This window comes from Notamacropus eugenii, chromosome 4 (assembly GCF_028372415.1).
Source record: "Notamacropus eugenii isolate mMacEug1 chromosome 4, mMacEug1.pri_v2, whole genome shotgun sequence".
Classification (NCBI taxonomy): Eukaryota; Metazoa; Chordata; class Mammalia; order Diprotodontia; family Macropodidae; genus Notamacropus; species Notamacropus eugenii.
Window position 1 is genome coordinate 240,444,389 of NC_092875.1, and position 20,944 is coordinate 240,465,332.

The 20,944-nt window shown below is 39.8% G+C and overlaps 1 protein-coding gene across 1 annotated transcript in view; it reads left to right on the forward strand.

Annotated features, from left to right (window-relative positions):
• The window catches only part of LOC140502464 (disks large-associated protein 1), a 100,915-nt gene extending 81,990 nt beyond the window's left edge, over window positions 1-18,925 (forward strand). Inside the window, exons 5-7 of the mRNA XM_072606607.1 lie at window positions 2,293-2,384; window positions 11,459-11,611; window positions 14,781-18,925. Of these exons, the coding sequence (XP_072462708.1) occupies window positions 2,293-2,384; window positions 11,459-11,611; window positions 14,781-14,990 (455 nt within the window). The 3' untranslated portion in view covers window positions 14,991-18,925. The remainder of the gene's footprint in view (window positions 1-2,292; window positions 2,385-11,458; window positions 11,612-14,780) is intronic.
• The last annotated feature ends 2,019 nt before the right edge of the window (window positions 18,926-20,944 follow it).

The following is a 20,944-nucleotide window of genomic DNA, read 5'->3' on the forward strand; positions in this document are numbered from 1 at the left end:
TGGGACTCAAGAATTCTCAATTGTTCTCTAGAAAGCTGGAATTCAGGGACACTCACCTTTGTCCCACCATTTGGGTCATGTGGTTCCCCTCTCCCCGGAGCTCATGATGCCTCTACCACTGCCTCTCCAGGGTCCAGGCATTCAGAATTTAGGGACTCAGAATCCATCTCTGGGGCTGAGGTGAGAAATGACCATTTGCCATTGCTTGGATATTCCCTTGGGACCAGAGTCCACTTTCAGGTCTCTGGCCTATCAACTGTGTTCAGAACAGGAAAAAAAAAGGACTGAGTCTATAAGTCATCTGAGACCCTGGATGAAGAAGTTTATCTTTTCCTTATGTTCAATTTATTTTAAAAACACTTCTTAAGTATTTATTGTGTGCTAGACCCTGGGACCATAAAGATAGACATGAAATAGTCTTCTCAAGAAGTTTACCATCTCCTGGGGAGAAAAGACATGTATGCAAATAATAATGAAAAATATGACAAGTACAAACGAAACATCCAGACAAAATGCTATGACAAATTTGTAGAGGAAGAGGTAAGCTTTCAGTTGGGGGGTGTTGTAGAGCAGGAGAGTGAGGGAAGAAGGGAAGGCTTTGTGGAGGTGGAGGTGTCTAACTTGGAACTTGAAGGAAGGCAAGAATCTCAACATGTAGAGATTGAAGGGGCAAAACATTCCAGAATGGGGAAGAGAAGGGAAAAATATTTATGAAACACATCTACAAGCGTAAGCACTTTACAAATATTACAAATATTATCTCATTTGATCTTCACAACACTGGAAGATAGCTGCTGTTATCCCCATTTTACTGTTGAAGAAACTGAGGCAAACAGAGGTAAAGTGACCCACCTGGGGTCACACAGCTGGTAAATGTCTAGGGCTTCATTTGAACTCTATCACTGAGCCACCTAGCTACGTCAGAGAACAGGCAAAAACACAGAGATGGGATTGGAAAGGAGGGAGAAAGTTGAAGTGGGTGAATATTAGCAGATAGTAGATGAAAAGGAATAGAACGTGATAAGGCTAAACCATCAAGTTGGAACAAAATTTATGAAGAGCTTCGAAAGCCAGGACAAAAAGGTTTATAATTTATTCAACAGGTAATGGGGAGTTATTCAGAGTTTTTGAGTAGAAGCATAATGTGATCAGAGCAGGGTGAAGGAGGAATAAGTGAAGGTAACATAAACTGGAGACCGATGAGGAGGTGATGACAGTAGGTGCATCATAGCAGGGTTATTGTAAAGAAAAAGGTAACCCTGCACCCTGACTCCCATCTCCATAAATTCATAGAACTTGTCTTAAGTTCTCATGTAAATACCCTCCCCAAGAACGTTTAGAATTAGGAGTGCATTTCTCAAAATGTTCTAACATGTTCTTTTTTTTTTTCTCCATCTTTCTTCCTTTTTTAAGTTTTATGTTTGGGTTGGGAGGGAGGAAGCCTTGTGGCTTTTCCCCTTCCTTCCTGGCAGTTGGGATGTGTTCTGAATGGCCTAGTGGCTGGACTCCAGCAGAGGCAGCTGTTTCACAGCACACCCCATGGTGGCCTGGGCCTCTGAGACAATGTCAACCATATCAGGAGACTCACAGCCCAGCTCATCCCAATGTCTGAGCATGGCTTTAGCTTGAATTTAATAAATGCTTGTTGACCAACTGACTGATTGTTCAGAGGGTCTCCTTTGGGATGGCATGAAGGACCTATATTTTCTACCTAGCACATGGAAAAGCAGACATCTTATATTAACAACAGAATTGGTGTGTGCCTGGAGTTAGAGTGGTAGGTTGATAGTGTAGGACATTTTAAAAAGCTTCTCACATACTCTTTCCTGACAATTCTGATATCTGAGCCTTGGAAACAGCCTGAAGGATGTGGAGGGGGTCTGGTGAGTGGTAAGAGGCACTTTCTCTCAGCCAGCGTTGTTCCAGCAAAATTTTGTTAGATCCTGTAATAAACGCTTTAAATCCAGTCCCATTGTCAAAAACTGTTGGCTCCATCTTTTGCTAACTTTGAGGATGGAAAAGCTATTTTCCCTCAAGAAACACACATGTATGATAGAGACTTTTTCATATTTTCTTTAGCATCAAAACAAGGAATATCTTTGCAATTGAAACTAAACAGCAATACTCCAGGTGCATTGTGGGGGCCTGTGAGTATGTGTGGGGGGTAGTGTTTCTATAAGTTGTATTTTCCTTCTGTTGATCATAGCATAACTTCCTCTTTGGTTCACCAGACTAAATCTCTGCTGTGAAGCCTAACCTATAATGACCGTTGTATGTTTACTTTCTTTTCAGTTCTAGGGAAAATCCGGACCGCAGTAGGCAGTGCCCAACTTCTCATGGCCCAGAAATTCTACCAGTTCAGAGAACTGTGTGAAGAAAACCTGGTATGTAATCCTCCCTTGTAGCTATTGTGTCAGGGCTGGCACTGCTGGAAAGAGATTCAGTACTGATCAAGCTCCTTCTGACTCTGGATTAATTGAAGGTCATTTCTGAAGTTTCCTACCTAGAATAAAGAATTTTGTGTTGATCCTTACTTCTTACCTTTCATTGCTAACGTTTTTCATTGGCTTTCATCAACTGTCTTTGGAGTATTTCAAATATAAGAGAAAGTGATCTGGTCCCTTGGGAGAAGAGCAATGATGCTAAAAGCAGGCAGGGAAGCCTAGAAAGGAGTGATGGAGACACAATTCATTCAGTTTAGCCCACTTCAAACAAAGCCATTCCCTCCCTCCCCTTGTTAATTGCTCTTGGGAGAGTGACACAGATGTTTAAAACAGTGCTACTTTAGAGTCATTGGGACTTACTCTGATGTCCATATGTCCATAACTAATTTCAGAGGTCAGAGATTAGTTATGTAATATAAATATTCCCTTGAACCACAAGAATAGTCCACCCAAAGTTTTGGCCCAAGAAGGTATGGTAAAGTTCTGTCTCACATCTATCCTTAAGAAGGCAATGGAATGGAATGAACTCTCAACTTAGGGTCAGAGAGATCTTAGCTTTGTATCCTGCTTCTGACCTTACTAGTTATGATCAAAGGTGATTCATGGAACCACTCAGCACTTCAGTTTCCCCATTTGTAAAATGGAAATGGGAAGGGTGGGATGGGCCCAGACCTGTGATTTCATCAGAGAAGAGTAAAACTGGTATGGAAACTCTCTCCACCAAAGCAGATCAACCATTCATCTATAACTTATACCATGGAGAGTTGCCTGGGAGACAGATGTGAAGTGACCTGCTTGTGGCGATACAGCTAATTTCAGTCATCCTAGAATCCCAGAGTTATGGAATGCCAGTGGGCATGCGTCAGAAGCAAGCCTGGAAGGCAGATCTTCTCTATTCTAATGACATCCCATGTTAGGTTGCCTCATTAAAGATAAAGATAATGATACTTACACTGTCTTCCTCAGGGAACGTTGGGAGGAAAATGCTTTGTAAACCCTCAAGCGATGAAGAATACAAGCTGTTGTTGTTTAGCAACTGTTCTTTTTTCTACAAGAAAATTATACAAGAATAACTTCCCCAGATTTATTTGGACAGTTCTGAAAAGCTGGACAAAGTAGATGAAAAGAAAAATATGTATAGGAAAAAAGTTAGTATTACACAGCCCTGCACTGTTATCTGGTGATGAGGAAAACGGATTATTGGAATCTGCCCAGTGACAAAGCAAAGAGCTTCACCCTCCCATACCAAACTTCCAAAAAACTGCCAACAAGGTTTTGATCTGGGTAAAATTGTGAATAAGGGAAAGTTTGTACTTTGTGCCCTTGTCTTTCACTTCACTTCCCTGCCTCCTTTTGACATCACCCCTCACTTCTGAAGGGCCCAGGCCACCTTTCCTCCCCCAGGTGCTAGACAACACTCCTCTGCTCCTTGTCCTTTGGGTGAGGAAGAGGAGGGGGATCCTCTTTTGAGATTTTCCAGAATAGGAAGCAATGAGTTTAATCAAATCTCTGCTAGTAAGGGAGTTTGTTAATCTATAACCTTGCTGGGTCAGAATTTCTAAATAATCTCTTAAAGAAGGCTGCTAATGCTAGAACTTTCAGATGATTGGACGTGGACTGGTGAGAAAAATATCTGAGGGTTGGTGGGAGAGTCATTAGTGATAGTCCTACCAGGTGGTACAGAGTTTCAATTTTTTTTTTCTTCTTTGTCCATTTTAGTGGGGATGGGAAGCACCACTGAGCTGACCAAGAGTGACAACGAGAGGTAGATAAGCAGGAACTAAACCAAATCAAAACAAAAAGAGTAATAAAGGGGGGTTATTTGTTTACTCAGTTAGCTTGCATGGGCCCCACATGTCCTCTTCTTGTCATGGCCTTCAGCTTTTTGCATTAACCTTTCTGTATATACAACCTTAATCTCTCCTCTGAATGGCCGATGACTGTGGAACATTTCCATGTTTCTACTAGTACATCCAATTCAGAATTTACCAAAATGCACCCAGGTTCACTAACCTGTCTTCTCCTTTCTTACTTCTTTTGATGGCTCCCAGGTAGCCAGGCTTAAGACTCCATCTTCACCTTCATACCCTCCGCATCATTACTAATCAGCTGCGAAGTCCTATTGATTGAACCACTACAGTGTCTCTCATATTTGGCACCTTTCCACATATACTGCCATCATCAACCTCAGCACCTCAACCCCTCTAGGCTAGATTATTTAGTAGTGTCCTAATTATTCTCCCTGCCTCCATCTTTGCTGCTTGTCAGTCACACAACTACCAAAATAATGTTGCTTAAGGCAGAGGTTTGACTCGTCCTCTCCTCTTTTTTCCTCTCCTCTCCTCAAAAACTTCAGTGGCTCATTATTGCAGCTGGGATTAAGTTTATTATCCCTAGTCCCTTCACAGGGGCCTTCAATGAAGCTCCCATGTATCTTCCTAGCCTTATGTCACTTTATTCCTCTTAATGAAAAATCTCAGAATCATGGAGTTGAAAAGATTCTCTCAGAGACGAACTAGTCATGCTTGCTCACCTAAGCCTTTGTTTGAAGACCAACCAGTTCATTCTAATTTGGAAAAACTCTTAATTATTAAGAAGTGTTTCTTGACATCTAGGCTAAATCTTTCTCTCCATCTTTAGCACTTCAGTCTGCCAGGCCTAGAGGCCTGTGTGGGCTACCCGAGTCTTCTTACCTCACCTCCGAGGTCTTCGGTTGGCCAAAACCGGATGCTCATATGAGAGAAAGGACGTTCCAGAGTCGAACAAGGGTTGAGCTTTATTTCAGGGTCTCGGTTACAAGTGCAGGGGGGTCTTCCTTAGGAGGAAGAGGGGGAGATTTCCTAAGGAGGCTAAGATCTTAAGGGATTGGAAGTAGAAGTACAAGCAGGGAGAGAGGGGGAGGGGAGAGAGGAAAGAAGAGAAGCGGAGCCTACTGTCCTCTTGGCTCCTCACGTGCTAAGAGAGCTTTCAGGCTTCCTCAATCCTATTTAACCTTCAGCCGCATAGTTTGCATCTGAATACCGTGCTGTTAGGTAACTAGGTGTGCCCAGATCCGGGACAATCTCGAGGGCGGGGAGATCTCTCTCCCATCACGTTTCTCACGGGAAGAGGCGGAATTACTCGAGATAGCTCGGTTCACCTCGATCCCCTGCCGTTTCCTGGGGGGGGTCTCGTGAGAGCTCTAAGATTTAGAAGCTCCCACCTTTACCCGCCCGAGACTGTCCACACGGAATTGAGCTTCCAATCCCAACATCAGTCCTATTTCTGCTTCCGAGGCCTAAGCAGACCTTCTAGCCCTATAGATCCTTTGAAGAGTATGTCAAAGTTTTATCACGAGTTTATTTAAATTAACACTGCTACAAATAACACAGAGAGCTATTATTTCACAAAAAATATAGAATTTTGAAATTAGAGGAGACCTCAATGGCATTTAGGTCAACCCCCTCCCAGAAAATCACATACCTGACAAGTAAGTAATCATCCAAGCCTCTGTTTGATAGTTTCCATCTTGGTGACTCTTCTCTTCTTAAGGCCAACCACATTCAGTTCCTTTGATGCGTTGGATGACATAGCTTCGACTCCCTTAATTGTCTGGTTTACCCTTCTCTGGATACACATCAGTTGTCATTGCGCTCCCTGTAATGAGGAAGTATTGAACACCATTCTCCATCTATGGTCTGGAGAGGACAGAGTTCACCATTCCTGTCAAGCTGCACTTTTGGCTTGTCCCTGAATTTGACCTGCCTCTTCCTGCTGTCCATGTATTTATCCAGGCTGTTCTCATAGGCCTGGAAGGCAGTCTTTTTTAACCTTCATTTTCTAGAATACTTCTCTTCATTCAGGGCTTAGTTCAAGGGCCGTTAAAATAATAATAATAATAACTAACATTTACGTAGGACTTACTACTTGCCAGGCATTGTGCTAAGCACTTTTTAAACCTTGCCTCACTTGATCCTCACAACAGCACTGAGAGGTAGGTGCTATTACTATCCCCGTTTTACAGATGAGGAAAAAGGCAAACAGAGTAAAGTGACTTGCCCAAATCATGTAGCTAGTAAAAGTAGCTGAGCCTGGATTTGAATTTGGGTCTTTCTGATTCCAGGCACCATGCTTGATCCACTTCACCACATAAAAGGCAAAAGAGAAATTAATTCCCAGTTCTACCATTGCTCCTATGTGACTTTGAGGAAAATCATTTCATGTCTTTGAGCCTCCGTTCTCAATTTGGTAAAAATGAGGGGTTGGGCTAGGGTCATACTCTGAGATCTCTTTCAGCTTTAAATCTACAATCCTTTGAGTTTTGCAGGGTTTATCAAAGTGTAATCATGAGTTTATTTAAATTAACACTGGTAAAAATAACATAGGGAGCTATTATTTCACAAAAAATACAGAATTTTGAAATTAGAGGAGACCCCAGTGCTGTTTAGGTCAACCCCCTACTAGAACATGAATACCCACATGTTATATTATGTTATGTTATGTCACGTTATATTATATTATATTATATTTATATATTATAATATACCTGACAAGTGGTCATCCAAGCCTCTGTTTGAATACTTCCAGCAAGGGAAGCTGACTGCCTCTTGAGGCAATGCATTTTACTTTTGGACAGCTCTAATTGTTAGTAAAAAGCCTGATGTCAGGCCTCAGTTGGCCTCTTTGCAGTTTCTACCTTTTGCTCTGGTACTGCCTCTGTAGTCAACAGGATGCATTTATAGGCCCTCCTGGACATGTCAGTCCTTCAAATACGTGAAGATAATTATGTCTTCCCTGAGTCTTGTCTTCTTCAGGCTACACATCCCCAGTTCCTTGAGCCAAACTTAATATGGAATAGATTAAAGTTCTTTTGCCTCCTCTGCATGTTCTTGAGTCTATCAGTGTCCTTAATCTGTGGTATCTAGAACTGGACATGATGCTCCAAAGGGAGTCTGCCCAGGACAGAGCACAGAGGAACAATTGCCACCTCCTTATTCCTGGAAGCTGTGGTTCTTTTTGCAGCCCAAGGTCATATGAAATCTCTCTCGAAGCCTTCCTTGTTCTTTCTTGTTTTAAGTATTCTCTCCCTACTCAGACATTCACGGAGCAATTTTTCCTGGACAGTTCCTTTCCTCCAGTTTATCTGTATTCATTTCAAATCTCTCTCTCCAGTAAACTACATGTTCCTCAAGTGACTATCATTTCCTGCTACACTGCCATAGCAAATGTGCACGGTGCCTTGTCCATAATGTTTGTGATTATAAAATGGGTCAGATCTGGGAACCAGGAAAGAGAAAATCCGCCCTCCCTGAGCTCTTATCCAGAGGAGGAGAGGAGAAAAATAATTGTGATACTTTGCATTTATGTTCTTCTTGATACTTCTAAAAGCACAGACTAAATGATTAGATGTCGAAGAACAAGAATTACCTATAACAATTCCTTTTCCCTACAGAAATCAATTTCTCCTTCCTCTTCCCCACACTCAGTTTCCAAATATAAATTGGATTAAGGGATTTTATTTCGTTGGATACCGGGTAACATCCTAACTCAATTACTGTAGTCAAGTTGCTTACGTACTTTTTTTTGTTACCAGTTTTCTTATCTATGAAAGATTCCTCCCAGGTCCTTTATAAGATATTTGAGGGTGGGCAGGTAGGAATAAAATATATACCTAACCTTTTTGGTGAGTGGGGCATAATTTCTTCATGTTGTAGTGGTGCGTGAGCTTTTGGAAATCATTGAAGCAAAGGTAATAGCACATGGTGGTGTTAGTGGTCTGTCAGAAAACTACAGTTTGTGAGTTAAGAATGATGTTCATATTTTTAAATAAAGCTTTATTGTATTTTGTAGCCTATAGGCCATACTGAAACAGGTAGTGGGCCAGATAAGGTCTACAGGCTATATAGTTTATCAGCACTTTGTTTAGAAAAATAGTCTCAATCTATAGTGTCACTGTATATGCTTCTAATACTCATCCACATTGTGTTTTTTTACATTGTATTGTATTTTTTTCCAGATCTGTGATTTCACTGATATAGGGAACAGTTCCTATACTGAATGAAGTGAGGAACTTCTACCCATGCAGTTGGAACCTTCTCTAAAATTGTTGTTCTGTTACCATCATCTCAATTCTTATCTGTCTTCTCAAAGACTTGTCTATTCCATTAGTCTGAGCAAAGAGGCAAAGGGCTGTATGTATCATGGGGAGACTGGAAATATAGTAACAAAGGTGTGAAGCCCCTGCCTAGAAGATTTTACTGATCTCCAGAAATAGAAACTGTTTAGTATTTATTTCCCCAGTAGGATAGGGCCCATTAATATGAGGTGATGGAGATGCCTACTTAAAAGTCATCATCCTTCTCTGAATCAGATTTGGCAAATACTTTTTCTAAGTCTTAGTTCTTAAACTCAATGTAGACTGAAGAATAAATGGTTACTACCTGAACTCAATTGTAATTAGATGAGATTTTTATCATGTCAAAGATTCACAGAATGTAACATGTATTTGCACAGTTTAGAACCTATATCTACATTGAACTCCATGATGTAGAAAATGTCAAAAACAATACTATGTGAAACTTTTGTTCTCTCTCTCTCTCTCTCTCTCTCTCTCTCTCTCTCTCTCTCTCTCTCACACTCACTCTCTCTCTCTCTCACACACACACACACACACACACACACACACACTCACTCACCTCAATGGATCTATGATCTTATCACTTTGAGAGTTCCTTTCCAGTGATACAGATTTCCATCCATCCATGCCTGTCCATCCTGTGCATCTCTTGGCCATATTCTCTCAAAAGTTCTGCACAGGGCTTCCTCTGGTGCCTTATAATGGTTTGGAAGTCCTCGTGGGTTCTAAAAACCTACACTAGTTGCCTGTAAGTGCTATCCGGTTAAGCCAGGACGAAAATAATTTAAGTATGGTCCCTGCAACAGACTGAGTATTTTCCATTACCCAACCAAGACAACTACAGAGAGGCACATCACCAATATGTTGGCTACTCTTTTTTTTTTTTTATCATGATCACTTAGGAAACAAAAAAAATTTTTTTTAAAGAACCTTAGTTCTTTACAGTGTCCTTCTGCTCTCATAGAATTGATAGCAAAGTGGTAGGAAAGGAGTAGAATGCTAAGAATTACACCATTTTTAGACTGTTAATAAACTTTGACTGTTGGTACTCTAAATGTGAGCTCCTTATCCAATGAATGGATATATTGGTGGAGGAGGTGAATCATAACACACACACACACACACACACACAATTTTTACGGATAGAGATAGTATGTATATGCACTTTCAAAGCCAATCCTACATTAATGATGGAGGGAGGGGATAAAATCCTTTCCTGCAAGTCTGTTGTCTGGTTTTCAGCTGCCTAGCACTTCTAGAGTCGGCACTTGAGGGTCATTGAGCACTGAGATTTAGTTTGAAAAATAAAGACTCACTCCTGCCTATCAGGTTGTCACCCAGATGTAAGGATTTGCTTTATATCCAGGAAATGGAAAGACTAAATGTCCCTAAGTGGAGTACCTGGTATATGTTCATACTCTTTTCCAGTCCTCTATATCTGTTTGTATCACAGGCAGCAGTTTATAAGGAGCTATCAGGTTTTGGAGCATATTTTACCTTTTATAGGTCTGGTATAATTATATTTCAAAAAGTTATTCTGATTTTCACAAAAGCTTAGACCACTTTTCTGGAATACCCAGAGACCAATGTCTGGTTATCTAATTATATATCTGTTTATATGATATCTAATTATATATCTATTTATATATCTGTTTATATTATATAGGTTTATATTCTTATGATCTGTGGGTTGCATTCTCCAACAGTGCTGATCACAACCTATCCATGCATCTCCCTACCTACCTACCGAACTGGTCTCCAAGGTCACCATTGCAGACGATTCCTCTAGAGAATTTTCTCCAAATTTCCTGACATTGTCAAAAAACTAACGGAGCATGGCTGCATGCTAGTTATGCCTTCAGTTGTCCCGTTGCATATATACATTTACCATATTAATTAATTAAGATTATTTTTAGATCAGGTGTTCTTAACCTGGTATCTATGAACATGATTTTTACAAAATATTTTTAATAATTGTATTTTAATATGATTGAAATCCTTTTTAATCCTATGTGTTTTATGTTATATTTTTAAAAAATGTATTCTGAGAATAGGCTTCACCAGAATGCCAGTGGATTCCATGACACAAACAAGGTTAAGAACCCCAGTTTTAAGCCAATTAAGTCCCCAAGGATATAGTCAAGACAATAATGGAACTTTGTTCTTGAGTAATAAAAACATCTTACTTGTTAACACAAATTATAGTACATTGAAAAACCTAGTTAGTGAGCTTTCTAAACTTTGCAATGAATATCAAAGCTAGATTGTTTATTTTCAGTATCTGAGATATTTTTGCATTTGTATATTCCTGTGGTGTCCAAAAAAGGTATGGAGTTTTTGTTGTTGTTGTTAAATATGTTTTCATTTAGATATTGTCTTTAGAAATTGAATTGGAGGATACTTATCTTATTCTTGCCCACTCTGGGACTTTAAATGTGTAGGACTTATCCAGCCTGTAGAGGCAGCTAGGTAGCTTAATGGATAAAGTACTAGACCTGGACTGACAAGGACCTGAGTTCAAATCCAACCTCAGATACTTACTAGCTGTGTGACCCTGGGCAAGTTTCTTAACTTCTGTTTGACTTAATCTGCTGGAGAGAGAAATGGCAATAGTATCTTTGCCAGACAGATCCCGTACAGGGTCACAAAGAGACACAACTCAACAATATCCAGCCTGTCTGGAATGGGGGATGAAGGGAAGAATCTTACGTTCAGCATTGGTATTTGAGACTTCAAATGTGCAAAGGAAAATCCAAACACTATTTTGTATTCTACTTTAGACTTTTTAAAAAGACATTTTGAAAGTGTCACTATAATACTATGTATTAAATTATGTATTTCATAATTTCCTTGCACTAAGAGCCACTGAAGTTTGAATATTTTTCTTTCTCTTATACAGAATCCCAACGCTCATCCGAGACCAACCTCCCAGGACTTAGCAGGGTTTTGGGATATGCTGCAGTTGTCCATTGAAAATATTAGTATGAAATTTGATGAACTTCATCAGTTAAAGGCCAATAATTGGAAACAGATGGATCCTCTTGACAAGAAGGTAGAACAATGTAGATTTTGTATGGTTCATTTAAAAACCTGCACAAACACTGGACAGACTAAATAGGCCTCTCTGCATACAGTCCTGCCGTTTAAAATGTGAAATGAAGCTTATATCAGATTAATTTCATTGTAACGACAATGTTTACATAGTAATCATCTGGGATATTATCTGTAACTTGTTTCAGGCATATTTTTAAAGAAAATCTGTCTTTGTGAATCAGAAAATGGGTATGTGGTTTTTTGGGATTTGTTTTTGGTTTTGGTTTTGTTTTTGCTTTTTTTTTTTTTGGTTAATTAAACTTTAAGTTAAATCATATTAGAAAATCAGTCATTAAAAGGAACTGCCTTACATATTGATTTTTAAAGTAAAATAAATGGCATCTTTCTAACAGTGCATGGTTACAGAGAACAAGAGTTTAACTTCCTTGCACACTAAGATGTGTTATTGAGAAAAATAGGGAACACTGACAACATCTCTGACTTTGGTAACCATTTCATAAATACGGTAATAAAGAAATCACTGTTGTTCAAGTCTAAGAACATATGCCATGAAAATTTCACATTTTCATATTTCACGTGTTGGATTTTCAAAAGTTTTTTGTTTTGTTTTGGGGGAGGTATTGTTCACTGGGTTCCCATGTGCAGTCATATAGAAATAAAGGTTCACATTCTTTCATTTTAATTGTTGAACCTTAATCTTCAGCCCTGGCTGTGATGGGCCCATCAGTCTCCTATGTGTGAACAAAATCTACCTTCTTAGACTAGTATGTCTTGATTTTTTTTTCATGCTTTGTCTAGGACTGGCCCAGTGGTCAGACAACCCCCTTGATAATTCACCATATAAATACGTATTGATGGATATGTCCTCGTAACACTCGTGACCCTGCTATTTTTCAGGTTTCCTCACCCCCAATACTGGCATATCCTTTGGACAGTCCATTGTTAACAGCAACTCAGTTTGATTTGCTGCTATCAAGAATAAGAGCTGTGCCCTTTGGGATTCATGAAGGACCCCTAAGAATGCTCATCCTAAGTTTGTAGCCACTAAAAGAATAGGATTGTGCTATAACTCTTCCCTCCTTCTCCAATCCCATTCCCTCCCCTCACCAGTGCCATCACCCCAGTACACTTGACTTAGAAAGGGAAACATGGAAATGTCACTGATACGTGTGTGAAGTTTTTCCTGGAAAGAAGAGGGGAGGCTGTTTGTACTCAATTTTAATTTTATTTCATTTCTTTCTTAAGGCTGAGATACAAGTCAATGTTTCTTAAAGTTAATCTATTCATGAGGAGACATTCCCCAAAGTACAGTTGGTGTGTGTATACACTTACACATTACATACTCTTAAAACGCATAAGCAATGGGTCCTGTGTCCTTTTTTATGCAGATTTTTATGCTTATTTATTTTTTTTATAAGAAAGTCAGCTGTAGGACCCAAAAGAAGTTACACTTTGAAGAACTGTAATACTATATAACCTAATGAGATTTGTATCTTAGGGAATTACTTGACTTGATTCCTGGATGATTAAACAGCCTATCTCTGAGTATGATCATAGCTTTTCAGCTCCCTGTCCACTTTTTAAAGAGCGATACAATATACAAATCAATCGTGTGAAATAGTATCCACTTTTCTCTCTTTCTCTCCTCTTTGAGGCACATAACCTTCACCTTAAATGGAGAGGAGACACCTAAGGTTAATAAGTTTAACTCAGCATTCTACCCAGTCAGGTGAAGGAAACCACTGTTGTGAACATGAGAAAGTATTCAATCATCCCAGCTTTACCTTGGGTAAAGGTACTTAACTTTGCTAGGCCTCAGTTTCCACATTTATAAAATGAGAGCGTTGGACTAAATGATCTCCAAAGTCCCTTCCAGTTCTAGAGTGATGGTCCTATAGAGTGTGTACTGTGCAGAATAATGTAATCTGTATTCACAGAATCCATTGTCATGCAGTAGGGGGATTTGGAAGTAAAGGGGCAAGAAAGGATGGATGCATTTTACTTTAAATGCAGTTACACACAAAACCATCTATCGACTGAGTTGGACCACTTTGTACCCTGAAAGTTAGGTACCTTTTTCTAAAAGTTCATCTTGGTCTAGATATCTACATTTCCTTATTGGTCAGTGCCTTTTTCCTGCCAAAATGATAAATAGCATATGTTTCCTCAGCAACTTTTGAAATATCTGCCAGTTTTACAGTGTGTTACTGATAATAACAGCGTGACTCATTCTCATTCAGTACTGTGCTCAATTTCCCCAAGCTTCCCTATGTGTGGATATGCCTTTCTGACCACCAGTCATCTCTAGGCCTCTGATTTCCGTCTTAGGCCTCCACAACAGCCAACTGGAACTGGCTTGACTCGTTAGTGTACGAGTTTCCACCGACAGTATGAAATATGTTGCGGAAACTCCAGTGTCCTCCCTCCCTCTTTGGTGATCCTGCATGGTGTATTGTCTCTGTGTGTTGTGCAAAAGTGCTACAAGTCTCTGTGGCATTCTTTACATCTAGAGAACACAATTCACTGCAACAGATGTTTACTTTGATAATCTCTTTCCGAGGGTTTGTTAACTTCTTATTTGTTTGTTTGGGGGTTTGGGGTTTTGAGTTATTGGAGGGTTGGGGGGTTTTATTGTCCATTCGGGGAGGTGGGTGAAGAGGTGTTTGGTTGGGCGGTGGTGGTTATGTGGTGGTGGTGGTGGTGGTGGTATTTTGTTTCCTTGAGTTTTAAACACCGAGCCAACTTGCACAAATGAGCTCGCCTTTAGTAACTGATGCAGAGTCCTAAGCTGCTGCTGCTTCCTTTTCCCATCTCTGGCACCAGGAAGAGTCTGGATTCCCCAGAGACTACCGCCCTAAACGGTTAGATGTGCTGGGAGCTTCAGTCTTTTTTCAGCATGAGGGTGTTTTAAATATCCACACCGTTACCTTGGAGAAAACTAGCTCTGCTATTCCAGCTCTATCCTTTACTTAAGCTTGACAATATTCTTTTTTTATACATCTTTTGAATACCAAAGCCAGTCCAATGAAGAAAAAAATACAGTATGCAGATTTAAGAACTAACAACCCTTAGGTAAAAATGTGTGTTCTAACTACTGACCTATCCCAGTTTTTCCCAAGCTTGCTCTGAGAAGCTGTGTAATGTCATGAACCTTCTGCTTTGATCAGGAGAGAAGGGTCCCTCCTCCAGTGCCAAAGAAGCCGGCGAAAGGCCACGTGCCGCTGATCCGGGAGCGCTCCCTGGAAAGCTCGCAACGCCAAGAGGCCCGCAAACGCCTGATGGCCGCCAAGCGGGCTGCTTCGGTCCGCCAGAACTCGGCCACCGAGAGCGCCGAGAGCATCGAGATCTACATCCCTGAGGCCCAGACCCGGCTATGAAGGCGCCAGGCCTCTTGACCAATCCCCACTCCACATCCTTGTTCAGTCACCATGCAGTATTTGTAACCCACCCCCATTCCTTTTCTCTCTCTCTCAATCTCTCTCTCTCTCTCTCTCTCTCTCTCTCTCTCTCTCTCTCTCTCTCTCTCTCTCTCTCTCTCTCTCTGTCATTCTCTGTCTCTATCTCTGTATGTATCTATCTGTCTCCGTCTCTTTGTCTCTCTCTCTCTGTCTCTCTCTGTCTCTGTCTCTCTGTCTCTCCCCCTCTGTCTCTCTCTCTCTCTCTCTCTCTCTCTCTCTCTCTCTCTCTCTCTCTCTCTCTCTCTCCTTCTGTCTCTCTCTCCCTCTGTCTCTCTCTCTTTCTCCCTCTCCCTCTCCCCCTCCCCCCCCTCCTCTCTCTCATTGTCCGTTAAGGATCCCATGACTTCCACTAGTGCTGTAGTTGTCACTTCCAAGAGACGTCCTATAATGCCCCTTGGCCCCTTGCTTTTCTGGCAAGTTTGCCCATATTCCTCATCATACTTTTTAACCCATGTACTGATGCTGTCAACATGCCTCCTGCAGAAATATACAACCCTTTATTTTCTTGACAGGAAACAAAACACACCTGTATAGCAAATGCACCATTGAAGTCATTCACAATCCTCAGTTCTCTCTAAAGCTAGTCTGTCACCTAGTGTACAGCAATATTAAACCATAGGGTATTTTGGAAATCTAGTATTGTAGGGTGATCCCTTGGGACTCTACAGTCTTCCTCATTAAAGATGAAAGAAACTAGGGCTCAGATTCCCTTTTTTAAAAAATGGCTATTATTTTTTAAAGCAGATGGAGCACTTTATTCTGAACCTCAGAATCACACCTTCTCACCAGAAATAATGAGTCACAAAGAAAAGGGTGGAATGGACTGGGATGGAGCATACACAATTGTATAGTGGAGAAAGGGAGAAGTAAATTCTCTAAGTGATGTCTGGACTAGAAAACATCCTTCTGAGAGGGACCTGCACCACTCAACAGCTGCATAAACTGCCTCATTTTAATTTCATAAGTCACTAGTTCAAATATTTTAATCAGCAGAAGATTGTAATTTTGATCTTCCGGGTAGAGGGGTGGGGAATCTATTCTGAAAGGCAATAAAATGGAGAAAGGAAAGGAGAGGAGAAAAAAGCATGAACAGTTGAAGATATTATATAAGAGATTTTCCTTTGTCCAAGTGTTAAGACCTTTTAGACTTGTAATGTATTGATGACTCCTGTTGTATTGTAAGGATTATATTGGTTTAAAAAAAGAAAGAAAAAAAGTTTGGTTTTGTTCATTTGTTAATGTCTTAATCCTGGTGGGACTATTAGATCTCTCTCTCTCTCTCTCTCTCTCTCTCTCTCTCTCTCTCTCTCTGTCTCTGTCTCTGTCTCTCTCTCTGTCTCTGTCTCTGTCTCTGTCTCTCTCTCTCTCTCTGTCTCTCTCTCTCTCTGTCTCTGTCTCTGTCTCTGTCTCTCTCTCTCTCTCTGTCTCTGTCTCTGTCTTTCTGTCTCTCTCTGTCTCTCTCTGTCTCTGTCTCTCTCTCTCTCTCTCTCTCTCTCTCTCTCTCTCTCTCTCTCCTCTCTCCTCTCTCCTCTCTCACACACACGCACACACACATACTCACACTCACATCTGTTTATGAGACGCTCCAATGAAGACCATAGCAGTTTTCAAAGCAAAGTTCTTGGTTATATCATTAGCTAGTTGTATACTACAGTTCAGACTACTTTGCCCCCAGTAGTTCACATTTCAGATGTCTTTCTCTTTGAGTCTCTTCCTAGTAAATATAGTCTATCCCATGATTTCAAACATCAGGATTTTGACCTAATGGTTGTACACTGATGAAATACTGTTTCCACTCCAAGACAGACAAGGCTGCATCATTACAAATAGTTGTCTCATTGTTCGTTTGAAGTCATGAATAGACAAGTTTCCAGGTGGTGAGGTGGGAAATATGACCCACAAGGTTTAGAATCCAAAAGGAGGGGGAACAAAAAGTTGTGATTCTTAAATGTTGAAAAGAAGTACAATCTGTTGGCATAGAACACTGATTCCCATCTGCTGGCATCATGGACAGCAGGCACTTTGCATCTAGCTGGACTTGGCTTGAAATGCCCTTATTCTTTTAGCAGTATAAACATTCAGATTATAACCCTAATGGATCCTTGGCATTGCTATCGGCTCACAGGCTCAAGTATTTGTAGTTACCATTGCAAAAGAAAAGTCATTCTAAAGCATCTGTTAAGATGCTCACCATACCAGAGAGGCAGGTTTTTTTCTTTTTAATTCTCTAACAATAGCCTACCATAGCCAGGTGCTAATTTAATTTTATTTGTGAAATTAAAAGAGATAATGGATCTTGACAACAAATATTTTCATTGACTTGTTCTCAAACCACTAGAGAATTTGCTACCTCTCAGAACCATTGATATCTGAACTATGTTTATTTGGGGGTGGGGAAACAAAACACAGGGCACAAACATTTACTGCTGTGGTTTACAAGATAAGGGCTACTAACTTGTCATTGAAAACAAAACAAAAAATTTTTAACTACAGTGAGCATCAATCCGATTCGACCCCTAGAGAGCTTCATGCAATTAAGAGCATCCAGAGGGTCGGTGTTTCAGGCATCTGAATACAGCACTGGATTTGCTCGTTTTTAAGAGAACACGCTTTTTTATTTAAAATTCAGCAGCAATGAAAGCTCATGCAAAGTTTCCATCTTAAGAGTGCCAACTGCCACCTCTGATCATTTATGGTCACATTCCAATTGGAGGTTCTTTGGAACTCATCTGTGCCAAGATGGATGGAGCATCTCCAAGTTCCATGCTCACAGCTGATGTTAAGTGGATCTAAGGTAGTCTTAAGTTTTGGACTGAGAGAAGTAGATTGAGAAACTGGTTCAAGACCAGTCTCCAATCTTTTCTTCAGAGACTGACAGTCTGGGATGTTGAGAAGTGGGAAAGTTGATTAATCTTATCTATAATGAAACATGGTATTTGTATATTCATAGGATATTTTTGGTATGTATTTTAAATCTTTTAGCTGAATGCCTATTTGTTCCCAAGTGGACAGGGCATTATGATCTTTGTCTCATTGATTAATATGTTTTGAACAGTATAAACAATTTAGCAAAAGAAAAATAGAAGGACAACTGTGGCCCCTCAGAATGTTGCGTGTTAACCACTTGACACCTTCAGGTGACTACCATAAGCATAGGATATATGTTCCATTGTTCCTTTTGATGTGATTTGTAGTAATGTAAAGGTATTTTTCAGTTCATCCTGGCCAATATGTGTACCCAGAAAAATTACTTATTTTGTTTAACTTTGGTACAAAAGTTGTTTGCATTTTCTGGGGGGGGGGGGGGATTTAAAAGAAAGTTTTTGTCTCCTACATCAAAAGTTATTTAAATAAATTAAGTATTTATTATATTTTTGCGGATGTTTCCATAAATTCACACAATCTTTTTGTAAAGAAAGCTGATGAAACGGATTACAGATTTTTAATATTTGAAGAGGAAAATAGAACTAATTTATTTGTAATATATTTCCATTATTTATAGATGTTCCCTTAATGTTTTGCTGTGCATTATTAATTTAATTTAAACCTTATCCTTGTGAATTTACCATTTCTTTTTTAAGACATGTCTAGATGCATATTTTAAATAACTGGAATGTAAATCACTGGCAAACCTGAATTCCCAAATGTGATTTTAAAAATTATTTTGGTTTGGAAAAAAAATTAAAATTTGAAAGCCTTTAGATGGAGGGGTGGGGAGCATTTTTATGGCTTTATGAATTGGATTTTCATAGGATTATTTACCTAGTTTGTGTGTGGACAGAAAACAATTGTAAATAGATGAATGTTTCCCATAATGTAAAAAAGAACAAATTAATAAAATAATTAATGCACTGCTTGTAAGGTCTGTGGGTTTTCATTTGAGATTGGCAATCCATCCAGAATAGACATTCTTGTATCCTTTGGAGCAACTGTTAAGTATTTAAGAAACCAACCAATTAACCACTCGTCTGCCTTGTAATCTTGCTAGAACTACTCATTGTTAAGCGGTGCTGAACATAAGGAAGGTTGTCTTGGATTTCATCTAGGGAGATTAGTACAAAAATGCCTCCCAAACACCTTTGGTAAGGGAGTCCATGAAGCATTCTATGCCTTGGAACCCAAGATCAAGCATTACAGTCAAGTTCAAATATATTTCATAAAAGTTTTGTGCTCTCACATTAGATGGTCATCTGCAAATCCTTTCTCTACCTTTGTTTCTATGCCATAATCAAAGATAGAAATTTGGTGACTGCCAGGCAAAAATAAATGAATGGATGAGTGAATGTCTGATGCATAAAAGATATTCAAGTTGTAAGGGGAATTGCACTATTGCTGGATTTAGAGTCAGAAGACCTCAGTTTGAATCCCAGATCTATTATTTGCTACCCAAGGAGGCAGCCAGGTAGTTCAGTGGATAGAGCACTGGGCTTGGAGTCAGGTAGATCTGAGTTCAAATTTTACCTCAGAAACTTGCTATCTGTGTGAACATGAGCAATCACTTTACCTCTGTTTGCCTTAATCCACTGAAGAAGGAATGACAAACCACAGTCTTTGCCAAGAAAACCCTCTTGGGGAATATTGTACAAGGGGTCATGAAGAGTCAGACACAACTAAACAACAATGTTCTTAGTCATGTCCCTTGACCTCTGTTGGACTTGGATTCCTCATCTGTAAAATGCGGGGGTTGGACAAAGATCTCTTCCACTTCTAAACATATGATTCTATGAATTTTAGGCTTTCCTCTCAATTTCATACCACGGTAACGAGACCAACTTTTAAAAATAAGTTAGATTAATTTCTGTACACAAATGGAAAATAAGAACTAGGCTACAATGTAAAATTTTCACTTTCCCTATTTTTGAATAACAGTATTATAGATTAGAACTAGAAAGAACCTTAGAGGCCATCTAGCACAACTCCCTCATTTTTCAGGTTGTGAAACTGAGGCCCAGACAGGTTAAAGTGATTTGCCTGAAGTCTGCTACTTGCAATTAGCAGAGGCACAATTCAGACTCAGGTCTTGTGACTCAAATTCCACAATAGTGTTGCCTTTACCTTCTGTCTCCTTACGTAACTGACATTTAGCTAGTGTTTCACATACATTTTCTCATTTGAGCCTTGCCACAACCCTCTGAGAGAAGTTCAACAACTATTACCATCCCTTTTTTATAGATGAGGAACTGAGTTTCAGAGAAATTAAGGGACTTGCCCACAGTATCCAAACTGCAGGATCAAAACTCATATTTTTCTGCCCTCCAGGTCCATCCCTACACCATGCTGCCCCACAAGAGAGAGGTTTGCATTGTTTTCCCTGGTATTCTGAAGTGGTAATGAATCTGTATAGGAAAAAAAGAAGAATGAATATTCTTACTTGAAAATAATAATAATTTCCTCTTTTTGTATAGCAAGTTAAAAATTTTAAAGAGGTTTCATGTATATTTATCTCATTCAAGTCTCATAGCAAACAACCTGGTGAGGGAGATGTGGCAATATTCTCATTTTACGGATCATAGGATCCTAGGCCTCAGACACATACTAGCTGCATGATCCTGGGCAAGTCACTGAATACTGTTGGCTTTAGTTTCCTTATCTGTAAAATGAGCTGGAGAAGGAAATGGCAAAACCGTTCCAGCATCTTGGCCAACAAAACTCCAGATGGGGTGGAGAAGAGTCTGAGACCACTCAATGACTAAACAATTAACAACGAAGGATCAGAGTTAGAACCACAAACAATCTTAGAGGCCATCTGGTCCAACTCCCTCTTTTTACAGATAAAGAAACCGAGTTCAAGTGGTCAAGAAGCAATTCAGAGACGGTAAGTAATTTGTTCAGGTCACAAAGCTTGTGAGTGAAAAAGGTAGGTAGCAGAGTGG